Raw genomic sequence first — 14,985 nt, forward strand, 5'->3', positions numbered from 1 at the left:
CGTCCATCAGCTCCTGTGGACTCGGTCTCACGTCCTCATGGTAACTTTGTTCTTCTTCCCTGTGTCTGAACCAGCAGGAAGTGTGAGAACAGGTCAGTCAGGGTCTGGGGCAGCTCATCCCTCCTGGTCTGTGGTCAACATGTGTCCAGAAAATGTAAGCAGTGATCCAGCAGAAGACTGGACTTGACACATGATGTGGAGGCTCCTGGAGTCCTTGAAATGTGTGAGACTGATTCTGTCCTGGACAGCTCTTCATCACTGGATCTCCTCCTGAAGTACTCCTCCTTCTGGGGCGTCAGTGAAGCCTCGTACTTTCTGTTACCCTGTCACACATGTAGGAGGGATCTGATTGGCCGCCGCAGGTCTGGAAGTTATCCAGACGAGAGCAGAGGGAAGCAGAATCCCCTGATGAGGTTTGTCAGCAGCTCGTTGACTGATGACTCCTGTGTCGACATCAGACACAACCTCCCTGTTTTGGTTTGAAAATCCAGTGAACAGTCGCTGCTTTCGATCTTCAGGCCGTCAAAGATGAAACAGAACTTTACAGAAGCGGTGCTCTGCTGTGACCTTCTGTATGTTGGATGGAAAAACATGCGGAGCAGCCGTGAGAAGAACTGTACTGCTGTCTTGATCAGGTTCAAGCCCCTGAACGAAAGCAGAACCAGCAGGACTGACATCTTGCTGTTCTCCAAGCCCTTCTGACCCAGTCCAGAGAGAACTTCTGCACGAGAAGGTTTTTCCAACAGCCAAGCCGACCCCGTTGGTTTCAGAACCACTCTGATGGTCTCTGTTGGTCAGTGAGACTTTAGAGACGTCTTCTCTCATGTTGGTCAGTTAAGACTTTAGAGACGTCTTCTCTCTGTTGTCAGGTAAGACTTTAGAGACGTCTCTCTCTGCTGGTCAGGTGAGACTTTAAAGATGTCGTGCACCTGATGGAGCGTCATGGAGGGTCTTCTCTTGGAAGTTGTCTCCAGCTGCCTCACCTCATGTTGGGTATTAACCTCTTTCACTCTGTCCCATCTGGTGATGTGGAGCTCAAGTGTAGATCCTGTTGAGGAGGGTTCCACTTCCTGTCATCAGTTCCTTCAGTCACTACGTTCACATCTGCTCCCTCAGACTGATCTTATATTGATCTAAAACTCCTCAGACCACGATACTGCTGAAAGAGAAAGAGAACAACGTCAGATGAAGAAAGAGAAATCTGAGAATCTGATGATATTTTCATCAGCTGCAGAAAAAAACTAAAGAACAACAAAGAAAAGATTTTTAATGTTGTGGTCTTTATAATCATCTTAATTGTCGATGCTGTGTGATGTAACAAATGACTCTGTATAAAACAACAGGTCCTGGTTTCAGAATGATGACATCATCATACAGATGTTCAGTCTCACTTTGTTCAGTGCTGGTCTGACCGGCTGTCTGCAGTCCAGGTCTTGTTCTGGCGTCTTTGTCACACTGGGGAAGGAGGAGTCTCCTGAAGAACCAGACTGGGTCCAGTATGAGGTGAAGCACTTTTCTCCAGAACCAGTGTCCACAGCTGGTAGAGACTGGATCCTTCAGGACGTCCTGACACACGAGCACAGCTGGACAGCTGCTCCTCCACAGAGACACCTCTCCTCCTTCTCTCTGTGAAACTTTTCTTTATCACTAAACCTGTCACAGTCACAGGTCGACATCTGTGTTCTGATTGGTTGCCAACCTCCAAGAGGGCGGGGCTTCAGTAACATGAGCCGGCCTGAGGGCTGAGACCAGAGGAGGAGAGAAGAGAAAAGTAGAAGAGGACGAGTGGGAGAGCTGAATGAAGACTCAGACACGCCCACAATCAGCTGATTTCATATCAACAGCTGTGTGTGCTCCACCAGTCTGTAGACCTGTCAGTGAACAGAAGGACAGAGAAGAAACACAGTGTCTCCATGTTGGAGGTGACACTTTAATGATTTACACGTCTGAGCCTTGAAGCTGAAGTCACAGTAAAGATTCAAGCAGCAGATACAGAGACACTTTTATTTTGAAAAGGACCAGGTCTTCATTCAGCTCTCCACTCGTCCTCCTCTACTTTCTCTCTCTCTCCTCCTCTGGTCTCTGCCCTCAGGCCGGCTCATGTTACTGAAGCCCCGCCCTCTTGAGGTTGCAAACCAATCAGAACACAGATGTCGACCTGTGACAGTGACATGTTAGTGATAAAGAAATGTCTTCACAGAGAGAAGAGGAGAGGTGTCTCTGTGGAGGAGCAGCTGTCCAGCTGTGCTCTGTGTCAGGACGTCCTGAAGGATCCAGTCTCTACCAGCTGTGGACACTGGTTCTGCAGAAAGTGCTTCACCTCATACTGGGACCAGTCTGGTTCTTCAGGAGACTCCTCCTGTCCCCAGTGTGGACAAAGACCCAGAACAAGACCTGGACTGCAGACAGCCGGTCAGACCAGCACTGAACAAAGTGAGACTGAACATCTGTATGATGATGTCATCATTCTGAAACCAGGACCTGTTGTTTTATACAGAGTCATTTGTTACATCACACAGCATCGACATTTAAGATGATTATAAATACCACAACATTAAAATCTTTTCTTTGTTGTCTTTAGTTTTTCTGCAGCTGATGAAAATAATCATCAGATTCTCAGATTCTCTTTCTTCAGTCTGACGTTGTCTCTTCTCTTTCAGCAGATAGTGGTCTGCAGGAGGTTTTAGATCAACATAAGATCAGTCTGAGGAGCAGATGTGAACATGTGACTGAAGGAACTGATGGAACAGGAAGTGGAACCCTCCTCAACAGGATCTACACTGAGCTCTACATCACAGAGGGACAGAGTGAAGAGGTTAATACCCAACATGAGGTGAGGCAGCTGGAGACAACTTCCAAGATGGAGACCCTCCATGACGCTCCAATCAGGTGCCACGACATCTTTAAAGTCTTACCTGACCAACAGAGAGAAGACGTCTCTAAAGTCTTACCTGACCAACAGAGAGAAGACGTCTCTAAAGTCTCACCTGACCAACAGAGAGAAGACGTCTCTAAAGTCTCACCTGACCAACAGAGACCCATCAGAGTGGTTCTGACCAATGGCATCGCTGGCGTTGGAAAAACCTTCTCAGTGCAGAAGTTCTCTCTGGACTGGGCAGAGGGCTCGGAGAACCAAGATGTCAGTCTGCTGGTTCTGCTTTCGTTCAGGGAGCTGAACCTGATCAGAGATCAGCAGTACAGTCTTCTCAGGCTGCTCCATGTTTTCCATCCAACATTACAGAAGGTCACAGCAGAGCAGCTCGCTGTCTGTAAAGTTCTGTTCATCTTTGACGGCCTGGATGAAAGCAGACTGTCACTGGATTTCAACAACAGGGAGGTTGTGTCTGATGTCACACAGGAGTCATCAGTCAACGTGCTGCTGACAAACCTCATCAGGGGGAATCTGCTTCCCTCGGCTCTCGTCTGGATAACTTCCAGACCTGCGGCGGCCAATCAGATCCCTCCTACATGTGTGGACAGGGTAACAGAAGTACGAGGCTTCACTGACGCCCAGAAGGAGGAGTACTTCAGGAGGAGATCCAGTGATGAAGAGCTGTCCAGCAGAATCATCTCACACATCAAGACGTCCAGGAGCCTCCACATCATGTGTCAAGTCCCAGTCTTCTGCTGGATCACTGCTACAGTTCTGGAGCACATGTTGACCACAGACCAGAGAGGAGAGCTGCCCCAGACCCTGACTGACCTGTTCTCACACTTCCTGCTGGTTCAGACACAGAGGAAGAAGAACAAGTACCATGAGGGACGTGAGACGAGTCCACAGGAGCTGACGGAGGCTGACGGGGAAGTTCTTCTGAAGCTGGGGAGGCTGGCGTTTGAACATCTGGAGAAAGGAAACATCATGTTCTACCAAGAAGACCTGGAGCAGTGTGGTCTCGATGTCACAGAGGCCTCGGTGTACTCAGGACTTTGTACTGAGATCTTCAGAAGAGAGAGTGTGATCTTCCAGAAAACAGTCTACTGCTTTGTTCATCTGAGCGTTCAGGAGTTTCTGGCTGCAGTCTACATGTTCCACTGTTACACCAACAGGAAGACAGAGGTCCTGGAGAACTTCCTGGGGAAACAACATGTTGATTTAACCCTGGATGTCTTCCTGAGGGCAGCCATGGAGAAATCCCTCAAAAGTAAAAATGGTCACCTGGACCTGTTTGTCCGCTTCCTTCATGGCCTCTCTCTGGAGTCCAACCAGAGACTCTTAGGAGGTCTGCTGGGTCAGACAGAGAACAGTCCAGAAACCATCCAGAGAGCCATCAACAACCTGAAGAAGATGAACAGAGATGATATCTCTCCTGACAGAAGCATCAACATCTTCCACTGTCTGATGGAGATGAAGGATCACTCAGTTCATCAGGAGATCCAAGAGTTCCTGAAGTCAGAGAACAGATCAGAGAAGAGACTCTCTGAGATCCACTGCTCAGCTCTGGCCTACATGCTGCAGATGTCAGAGGAGGTTCTGGAGGAGTTGGACCTGAAGAAGTACAACACATCATGGGAGGGACGACGGAGACTGATCCCAGCTGTGAGGAACTGCAGAAAGGCTGGGTGAGTCCAGACATGATCATTATAATTATTGATCAGTGGATTAGATTAGTGGTTGAATCAAGTTCAGATAAACACAGTTTTCATTTCTTCTCATGAAGTTGTGTTTTTTTCTGGAGGTGTTGTAAAAGCTGTGAGCTCCAACATGTAGATTCTTCAGTTGGTTGTGATTGTTGCTGTTAAATGAATTAAAACAGTTATTTTGTTTATTTGTATTAATTATTAGATGCTTCATTTATTTGTTCTGTGTTGTTTTGACTTTTGGTTTTATTCAAACCTGATGAAACAAATTAAAGCAGGACTCCACTGATCTTACACCTCAGTGTGTTTCCAGGTGTTTCCAGGTGTTGGTTAGTACGACTGCACATGAACCTTTAGTGTCTCCAGAGGGAGCTGTGTGCAGTCTGATAAATGTCCTCAGGTGAGCTCACCTGAGTCAGTGTGGGCGGAGTCTGAAGAGTTAGAAAGAAGTGAAGCACAGACACAGTAAAGTTGTGATGAGCAGGTTCTAGCAGGTGTTTAGTGAAGTTTGTCTAAGACCTGAATCATTTTCCAGAGATGACTGAAGTCATGATGAGCATGGAGGATGTTCGGGGGAGCCTCCCTCCCTTTAAATCACATGACACAAAAACAGTCTGCTCTAATTAAAGCTGCTACTTTCCACTGTTTAATTCTCCACAGTGAGTGTGTGAGTTTCTCTGAACAGCAGCAGCTGTGGTGACAACAAACACTGATGGGATAATGGTTCATGATCAAACATAATGTAACAGCTGCACAGGTAGAGAGAAGTCATCATCAGTGAAGTGACTCAGTCCTGTCATTTACCAACATCATCTATTTAAAGTTCACACACATTAACATGAGCCTCCATAAACTACTGGTCACACCAGACCAAGAGTGGAGATTTAAACCTGAGTGTATTGAACTGATCAAGAGTGTGATTTATTGATTATTGAACAGTCTTTTCAGTGTCATGGTGGAGCTTTAAAGTCTTTCCATATATTGTGTTCAATGAGACAGAAAGTCACAGGTGTTTTCTCTCTTGTTGCTGTAGAGGAGTCGTATCAGGAAATGTTCAGCTTCAGACAGGAACACAGGTCTGAGTATATCAGAGCAGAATGGAGGATTCAGTCTTCTTATACACACCAAAGGTCAACGTCATGTTTCCTGATGACAGTCTGTGAAAACCATGCAGCAAACACAGATTAGATTGAATTGTTCACTGAGCTGAACTCAGAAGAAATGTTCTGGAGTCAGTTTAAAAACAGTGGACAATAAAAATGTTCTTCTGAACAACATGTCTTCATTCTGACTCTGGATCAAATCACATGATGAAGAATAAACGTGACGTCATTTTCCCTCCTTCATCTGCAAAACAAAGATTCACATTAAAACTCTGCAGGTCTGAGAGAGTGATGAGGATTATTGTTTCATGTCAAACACAGTGAGAGAAGATGAGCTGAACCCCAGATGTGAAGAGCAGATGTTCATCACATCATCATGTTGTGTCATCATATGCATCCACTGTATTTTTATTACAAATTCAATCTGAATTTATTCTAACAGATCTTATATTTTCTCTCATCACAGACTTGTTAACTGTGGACTCTCAGAGACTCACTGTGAAGTCGTGGCCTCAGCTCTGAAGTCCAACCCCTCCCATCTGAGAGAACTGGACCTGAGTGACAACGACCTGCAGGATTCAGGAGTGAAGCTTCTGTCTGCTGCACTGGAGAGTCCAAACTGTAGACTGGAGACTCTGAGGTCAGTTCACTGACTGTTACTGTTGTAGATCTTATATCTTGATCTCTGTGTGTGCGTGAGTGTGTGTGTGTGTGTGTGTGTGTGTGTGTGTGTGTGTGTGTGTGTGTGTGTGTGTGTGTGCGTGTGCGTGTGCGTGTGCGTGTGCGTGTGTGTGTGGACAAAGTCCCTCTACTCATTTTAGACAAAGATCATTGATTAGGACATATCTGATCCATTATCAATCATTTAATCTACTTCTTTTATTCTTTATTCAGATTGAAGAGCTGCAGTTTGTCAGAGATCAGCTGTTCTTCTCTGGTCTCAGCTCTGAAGTCCAACCCCTCCCATCTGAGAGAACTGGACCTGAGCTACAACAAGAACCTGCAGGATTCAGGAGTGAAGGGTCTGTGTGGTTTTCTGGAGAGTCCAGACTGTCGACTGGAGACTCTGAGGTCAGTTCACTGACTGTTACTGTTGTAGATCTTATATCTTTATGTGTGGTGTGTGTGTGTGTGTGTGTGTGTTGTGTGTGAGGGGTGTGGTGTTGTGTGTGTGCGTTGTGCGTGTGCGTGTGCGTGTGCGTGTGCGTGTGTGTGTGGACAAAGTCCCTCTACTCATTTTAGACAAAGATCATTGATTAGGACATATCTGATCCATTATCAATCATTTAATCTACTTCTTTTATTCTTTATTCAGATTGAAGAGCTGCAGTTTGTCAGAGATCAGCTGTTCTTCTCTGGCCTCAGCTCTGAAGTCCAACCCCTCCCACCTGAGAGAACTGGACCTGAGACTCAACAAGCTGCAGGATCCAGGAGTGAAGGAGCTGTGTGGTTTTCTGGAGAGTCCAGACTGTAGACTGGAGACTCTGAGGTCAGTTCACTGTCCTGAGTCAGGACCAATCAAGACGTTCGTCCTGGATCTTTAAACTTTGATCCAGTTCAGTCATAATAATAATCAAAGTGTTTTTAATGATTTTTCATATTTACACAACAAACATCCCATTCTGAACAAGACAGTAGGATTCAAAAAATATACCACATATACAAGTCTAAACTACAGACAAAATAGTAACAAAACAGATCATACGAATAGCAGACATCAGATATACCCACCACCTATGTGGCCCAGACACTCTTGGATTAAAAAAAAAAAAAAAAGAAATCACAAGCTGCCAACTATGTTGGAGCACACGAAAACTCATGTTCAAAATAAGAAATAAGGTGCCAGACCTTACAGTACCTCTTAGTGTCGCCCTGCAAAGTAGATCTAAGGTGCTCTAATTTAAGGTGTGCCATCACCTCCTCTACCCATCGTTTATGAGATGGCGGTGTTGCCTTTATCCAGTTAAATAAGATCAGTCTCCTGGCCAATAATGATGAGAATGCTATTGCTTTCCTTTGATTAATTGTTAGTTGTGCTTCCCCTGGTGCCACACCAAAGATGGCCGTCAGAGGACTGGGCTCTATATCCTTATTATAAATGGATGAGAAGGTTCTGAATATTTTGGCCCAGAACTCTTTCAGCCTAGGGCAAGACCAGAACATGTGACATATGTTTGCTGGCACTTGTTTACATCTTGGGCAAGTCGGGACAGATTCCTGCCAGTTTGTCCCTTGATAAATGAAGTCTGTGGAGCACCTTAAATTGTATTAAGACGTGTCTAACACATACAGAAGAAGAGTGTATCAGTTCCACTGCCCACCTCCAGTCAACATCTGATATGTCCAACTTTAACTCTTCCTCCCATTTCCTTTTTTATATAATCAAGGGATGGGGAAGCCACCCTCTGGATATTCACATAGAGCATAAAAACAATCCCTTTAAGAGTCGGATTCATGTCCAGTAGTCATCTATCCACCCACTTTGTGGCAGCTCGATGGATGAGGAGAATGTCTTTTTCACATAATCTTGAACTTGGAAGTATCTAAAGTAATTGGTCTTTGAGGGAATTCCATACTCCTTCTCCAGCTGAGCAGCAGACATGAATATACCATCTTTAAAAAGATTTTTGACTCATTCCACCCCAGCTCTATACCATTCACTAAATACTGTTTCCCCAAGGACCAGGGAAAACAAATGATTGCCATAGATGGGAGCAGATAGGAGGGCGCCTCTATCTCTAAAATGTGTTCTGAATTGGACCCAGATCTTAATAGAGTCACGTACAACAGGGTTGTTTGTAAAAAGGTGTTTACTCAAGGGCAGAGGGGCGCAGACCAGAGAACATAGGGACACTGGGCTAGATGCATATTGTTCTATATGTACCCACACTGGAGTTTCATCATCATCTAACCGTGAGACCAAAAACAACAGCTTATGTATATTGGCTGCCCAATAATAGTGCATATAATTTGGTAAGGCCAGACCTCCTTCCTCTCTCTGTCTCTGCAGGAACTCTCTTCTTATCCGGGGCACTGTTTTATTCTAAATGTACATTTATTCAATTCTTTAAAAAATAATTTAGGAATAAAAATTGGTACTGTCTGAAACAAAAAGAGAAACCGTGGCATTACATTCATTTTAACCGAATTTATCCTCCCTGCTAATGATAGGGGGAGAGATGACCACCTTTCCATATCTAATTTTGCCTTATCCAATGTTCCTTTAAAGTTATGATTAAATAAGTCTTTATATTTACTTGTTACGTTAACACCTAGATAAGTGAATTTGTCCTTACGTGTTGTGAAAGGATAGGCCTGGAATGATAATCTCCTTGCCTGCTTATTAATTGGGAAAAGAACACTTTCTCTAGGTTGATTTTATAACCAGGCACCCTCCCGAAGTCTTTGATAATACCAAGGGCCACCGGGATGCTCGTGACGGGATTCGACAGGAAAGGGGGAGGTCATCAGCATATAGAGGAAGCTTATGATTTTGTGCCCCCCTGTGTATTCCCTCCAATCCAGCAGCATTCCTCAGCATCATTGCAAGGGGCTCAATGCCAATGTCGAAGAGCAGGGGTGACAGGGGGCATCCCTGTCTTGTTCCCCCAAACAGAGGGAAAGGTTCGGATATTATATTGTTTGTTCTTACCATAGCCTGAGGGCTCTCACAAATGATCTTGACCCACAACCGGAACTTAGGACCAAAACCGAATTTCTCAAGGGCTGTGGGCAGATAAAAGTACTCTATTCTATCGAAGGCTTTGTGGGCATCTAGAGAAATCAGAATCTCAGGCTCCATGTTATCCTCAGCAGTATACATTACGTTGAACAGACGGCGAAGATTACTGGAAAGTTGTCTACCAGCAACAAAACCTGTCTGATCAGGATGTATTATCTTACTTATAACAGGCTCGATGCTAGCCACCAATACTTTGGTCAATATCTTATAATCACAGCCAAGTAAACTCACAGGGCGATATGATTCGCATTTAAGCGGATCCTTATTTTTCTTAAGGAGTACAGAGATCATAGCCTGTGACATTGTCTGAGGCAAGGCTTTTTTTATCAATGACCTCCTTATATACTCTACAGAGCAGGGGTACCAATTTGGGAGCAAATGTTTCATAAAACTCACTTGGGAACCCATCAGGGCCTGGCGCTTTACCTGTCTTCATATTCCGAATCGCATTTTCTATCTCCCTTGCAGTCACCGGTCCCTCTAAACTATCCCTATCTGCCCCCCCTAGGGATGGTATTTCCAGATTTTCAAAAAATCTCTCCACCTGCTCCCTGTCATTTATTTCTGAAGTATACAGGTCCTTTATAAAAAGGACTTAAATTGGTCATTAATACCCTTCTGATCTATAATTTTGTTTCCCAGATCATCCCCTATCTCTACTATCATACCTGCAGCTGCTGATTGCGTCAGCTGGTGGCTCAGGAGCTTACCTGCGCGTTCACTATGCTCATAGAGATCCTGTCTCGACCTAAGATATAAATCCTCCTCACGTTGACTTATCAAGACATCGTATTCAGGTCGGAGCAAAATCCTCTTTTTATGTAGCTCCTCAGAGGGAGCCATAGAATGTGCCAGGTCAATTTCCTTTATTGCCTTCACTATTTCTGTGGTACGTTTCATCATTCTTTTCCTGACACCGGCATTATATGAAATAATTTGTCCTCGTATATAAGCTTTTAAAGATTCCCACAAAGTACCACCACTTATCTCAGGGGTATCATTAAGCTCTAAGAAAAAGACTATTTGAGAGTTTATGAATTTTGTAAAATTGTCATCTGGCAATAGCCTGGTATTAAGACGTCATGTTCACTGAGGTGACGTGTTCTCAGGAAAGTGAAATTTCAATATGACTGGGCTGTGATCGGATATTACTATACCAGAGTATTCTATATCTGTTACTATAGAGATCAATTTATTATCTAATAAAAAATAATCAATTCTAGTATACATCTGATGTGGTGGGGAGTAAAGGAGCACTGCCTGGAGGTTGGGTTTATGAATCTCCACGGATCAAATATACCATATGCCTTGCAGAAAGAGTTAATGCATTGTGCGGACTTACTTAATACATTGGTTGTTGGGCTAGAACGGTCCAAAGTTAAATCTAGGACACAGTTTAGGTCTCCCCCCTAGAATCAGATTATGAGTATCCAAATTAGGTAATAACGAGAATAGGTCCTTAAAAAATTGCACATTATCCCAATTGGGTGCATATATGTTTGCCAGCACTACTGGCATAATGAATAGCTTTCCAAACACAATAATATACCGACCATTTTTATCTCTTATAGTAATTGTTTCTATAAATTGTACATTCCTGTGTATAAGGATGGCCACTCCCCTATTCCTGCTATTGAAATTTGAGTGATAGATCTGATTAAACCCCCCCTACAGAGTTTGAATTGGTCCTTGTTCAACAAATGGGTCTCCTGCAAATAAACTATCTCTACTCCCTGGTCTCTCAAATGTGAAAATACCTTACTCCGTTTAGCTGGCTTATTGATCGCCCTTACATTCCAGCTCGTCAATTTTGTGCCCGTTCTGCTCACATCCATGTTTGATGCCACGTCAGGAGCCCGCAGCCCAATGTCACCATTGCACCCCCATGGTACCCACTAAGCGGATCACACCTTGAAGATTGGCAGCAATCGGCAGGATCTGGGAAGGAAGGGGGGGGCACCGTACACACAGACACAACCAACACATAACACATAACATATATGAACACTAACCCACACGCCATGCTCTTTAACAAGCTCTCTCATGGCCAACCGGTCCACCATCTCCTGCACACAAAGCCTACCATGTGCGGCTCAATGCAAATCACCCCCTTAGCCTTAAGAGTATAACATCACCCTTTTGGCTTAATCACCTGACTAGGAAACAAACAAACAGGGAGCCCTCAAAAACGAGATCTTGAATATGGTAAAATAATAAAATAAAATACCATAGGAGGTCGGCAGCAGTAGCCCCTGACTATAAAAAACAAAAAACGGGGAACAATCAACCCTGAGACCGTGAATAAAATAAAACAGTAATATTGGGGAAGAACAACAGTAGCCCCCAGAAAGAGATAGGGATTATAAAAAAATATTTCCACCTAAACATACATTAACATTACCCCACTGTAGTCAAATATTACTTTGCCAATATTGTCAGATCTGGTCAACAATATCCTGCCTACATCAGTCCTCCCATTTCAACAGTGTATTAGCATGTGTAAATTTCTACTTAGCAAAGTTCAAACCAGTCCGTAGGCTTCCCAGTTCAGTCATGAATCAAAGTGTTGTAGTCAGTTTTTAGTCCAAAGTGTCTGATCAGATATTGATTCTGTATTGACAGACTGTTCTGAGGTCAGCAGCAGCTGATGAATCTGCGTTGACATGAAGAGGTGTATGAATGTTGTGCTGACATTTGGATGATGTGTGTAGAAGGCTGACATGATGATGATCCACAATAACAGACGCACAAAGTCCCTCTACTCATTTTAGACAAAGATCATTGATTAGGACATATCTGATCCATTATCAATCATTTAATCTACTTCTTTAATTCTTTATTCAGATTGGAGCGCTGTAGTTTGTCAGAGATCAGCTGTTCTTCTCTGGCCTCAGCTCTGAAGTCCAACCCCTCCCACCTGAGAGAACTGGACCTGAGCAACAACAAGCTGCAGGATTCAGGAGTGAAGGAGCTGTTTGATCTCATGGAGAGTCCAGACTGTAGACTGGAGACTCTGAGGTCAGTGTGTGTGTGTGTGTGTGTGTGTGTGTGTGTGTGGGGGGGGGGGGGGGGGGGGGGGTGGTGGAGTCAGTATCAGAGCAAAGATCCAGTGTTTCCTGTAAACCCCATCCTTCTCAGTGAAGCTGTGAGAGGAAGTCAGGATTGGGACAGAGAGACAGAGAGAGAACAGTCGGCCAAATCAGAGCAACCAGAAGCTTGTTGTGATCATGTGTCTGAGTTGATGTGAAGACGTCTGTTGTCGTTTGTGTTGATGTGGACAGGAAGTAAGCTGATAACAGCTGACAGCCTCACAGATGAACAGAGACAGTTTGATCTGTCGCTGCTCTGAGATCAGTCTGATGAAGACTCAGTCACTGGCTCTAATCTCAGACTGATCTCAGAGCAGTAATGTTCCTGTGTGAAGGTCCAGGAGGAGATGATGGAGACTGGTTCTGACTGATGCTCTTCATCAGCCCACCTGAAGAGAACACACTGAAGCCAGTCTTCATCACTGATCACCACGGCAACTGTGACCAGACCGGTGTTTCTGCTGAACCGCTTCCTGTCAACATCTGGACCTTACAAAATAAGAGCACGCTCCGTCATCAACTCTGATTACAACACGTTATAACAACAATAAAATAATAATAATAATAATTAATAATAATTAACTATTTAAAATCTTCCACATGTTCCACTAGAGAACCAGCAGGGGGCAGAGTTTGTTTTGTGTGTGCTGGGATCCAGTGATGAGGATCTGATCCAACTTTCCCTCCAGTGACACAGCTGATGTCAGTGGAGGGAAAAATAACTCATGAGTGTTTCTGAGCAGTTTTACCAGTCAGGAGTTCACACTGTGTGAGCCGTGGCCTGTGATTGGACGATCTCTGTCCAGACAAGTAGGACCTTTAACATCTGTCCAGAGGTTTGGTTTGAATATTTTCAGGTCTGTGAGCTTCCAGCTCAGTGTTCACTCCAACACGTTAACATGAGAGCTGAGAGGAAGCAGGCTACGCTACACAGCTGCTGCACATCTGGTCTGAACAGGACTGAAGTCCCTGCTGCATCACTGACTGACAGCTGCTGAAGTCTCTGAGATTCATCATCTCTGCTCTTCTTCTTCTTCTCTACAGCTGGAAGCCATCTTTCCCCTGGTGAGAGTGAAGAGGACTCTCTGTCTGTGTGTGTGTGTGTGTGTGTGTGTGTGTGTGTGTGTGTGTGTGTGATAGAGAGAGAGGAATTAGAAGAAGTGATGACTCCATGCTGCAGTCTGAACTGATCTGAGTTCAGTCCACCATCATCCCCGTGTGTTTCTCTGGACCTGACGACATCATCAGTGTCTCTGGACTTAAAGCTCATTAAGGTCATCTGAAGTCCATCAGAGGCTTCAGCAGTGTCACAGTCAGGTGATTCTCCTCCACTGTTCCAGTTTAGTATAAACTTTTCAACAGTACAATGTGATATAACTGTACAAAACTAATGTGGAAATGACTGTCTATACTGCAAAAGGATATGTTGTTGTGTCCATATGACTTTACAGTCTGAGCTTCACAAAGAGGGACTTTCAGTGTAAAATGACTTTAACTCTGAAGATGAGTTTGACTCAGACGGTTGAAGCCTCGTGTTCTTCAGCTAAGAAAAGCTGAACACATTTAAAAGTAACATTCCTGATTTGTGTTTAAATGTAGACAGTCCAAAGGAACATTTTTACACTGTGTGTGGGAATGTGACAAGATAAGAAGGTTCTGGGAAGAGCTGAATTATATGATACAAGAGATTTTATCTGTACAATTAATATTGTTCTTTTCAGGTTGTTTCCCTAAAGAACATAATTTAGGAAGAAAGAGCAGATCCTTATAGATCTATGTTTGTCACAAGCAAAACGGATGATAGCACTGTCTTGGAAAAGTGTCCATAGACCAAGTGTTGGTAAATGGTTAAAGGAATTGTCTGTATGTATTTTTTTTTTTAGAAATACACACGTGTATTCTTTTTTTGTTTGTTTTTTATTTTTCTTATTATTATTTCTCTCTTCTCTTTTAATTTATCTGTATTTCTCCTGAGCTTATCTACTGTCTGACTTATGTTCTGGTTGTTTGAAAAAGTAATGAAGAGTGTTTCAAAAAAACATGTGGAATTGGTTTAATTCATCTTTAATTAACTGCACTTTAAATTATCCTTTATGGTAAATAATGTGTTTATATTTACTTCCTGTTCTTACAGCCTGATCTCTGACTCATGTTTAGTTCACCTGTTTTTATAGCAGAATAATAATTCACTGTAAATTCAAATGTAACTTTATTTTATCACAATAAAAACACAGTGAAGGAGGCAGTAGAGTCTCAGGTCTTCCTTTCTGGTTGGATGGAGCCAGAACAACCTCCACCAATCAGAGGTTGAGTGCAGCCTGAGAGGTAAAACCCAGGGCTGAGAAAGTCCACAGACACCGACTGCTGCTGTAAAGGCTGTTGCTGCAGACGTAGAGAAGTAAAGACAAACCCAGGTGAGAGCATCAACACCTTCATCAGCTCCTCCTCTCTCATTGGCTGAACAGTCAGAGGA

General features: G+C 43.8%; 1 protein-coding gene across 1 annotated transcript in view; it reads left to right on the top strand.

The window, feature by feature from the left end:
- Nucleotides 1-12,448, top strand: part of LOC111237168 (NACHT, LRR and PYD domains-containing protein 3-like) — a gene marked incomplete at its 3' end in the record, with an annotated part of 13,196 nt that extends 748 nt beyond the window's left edge. Inside the window, exons 2-7 of the mRNA XM_022766147.1 lie at nucleotides 2,201-2,433; nucleotides 2,661-4,560; nucleotides 6,148-6,321; nucleotides 6,576-6,752; nucleotides 6,997-7,170; nucleotides 12,268-12,448. Of these exons, the coding sequence (XP_022621868.1) occupies nucleotides 2,201-2,433; nucleotides 2,661-4,560; nucleotides 6,148-6,321; nucleotides 6,576-6,752; nucleotides 6,997-7,170; nucleotides 12,268-12,448 (2,839 nt within the window). The remainder of the gene's footprint in view (nucleotides 1-2,200; nucleotides 2,434-2,660; nucleotides 4,561-6,147; nucleotides 6,322-6,575; nucleotides 6,753-6,996; nucleotides 7,171-12,267) is intronic.
- Between the last annotated feature and the right edge of the window lie 2,537 nt (nucleotides 12,449-14,985).

This window comes from Seriola dumerili, unplaced genomic scaffold (genome assembly GCF_002260705.1).
Source record: "Seriola dumerili isolate Sdu_G_001 unplaced genomic scaffold, Sdu_1.0 BDQW01000811.1, whole genome shotgun sequence".
NCBI classification, from domain to species: domain Eukaryota; kingdom Metazoa; phylum Chordata; class Actinopteri; order Carangiformes; family Carangidae; genus Seriola; species Seriola dumerili.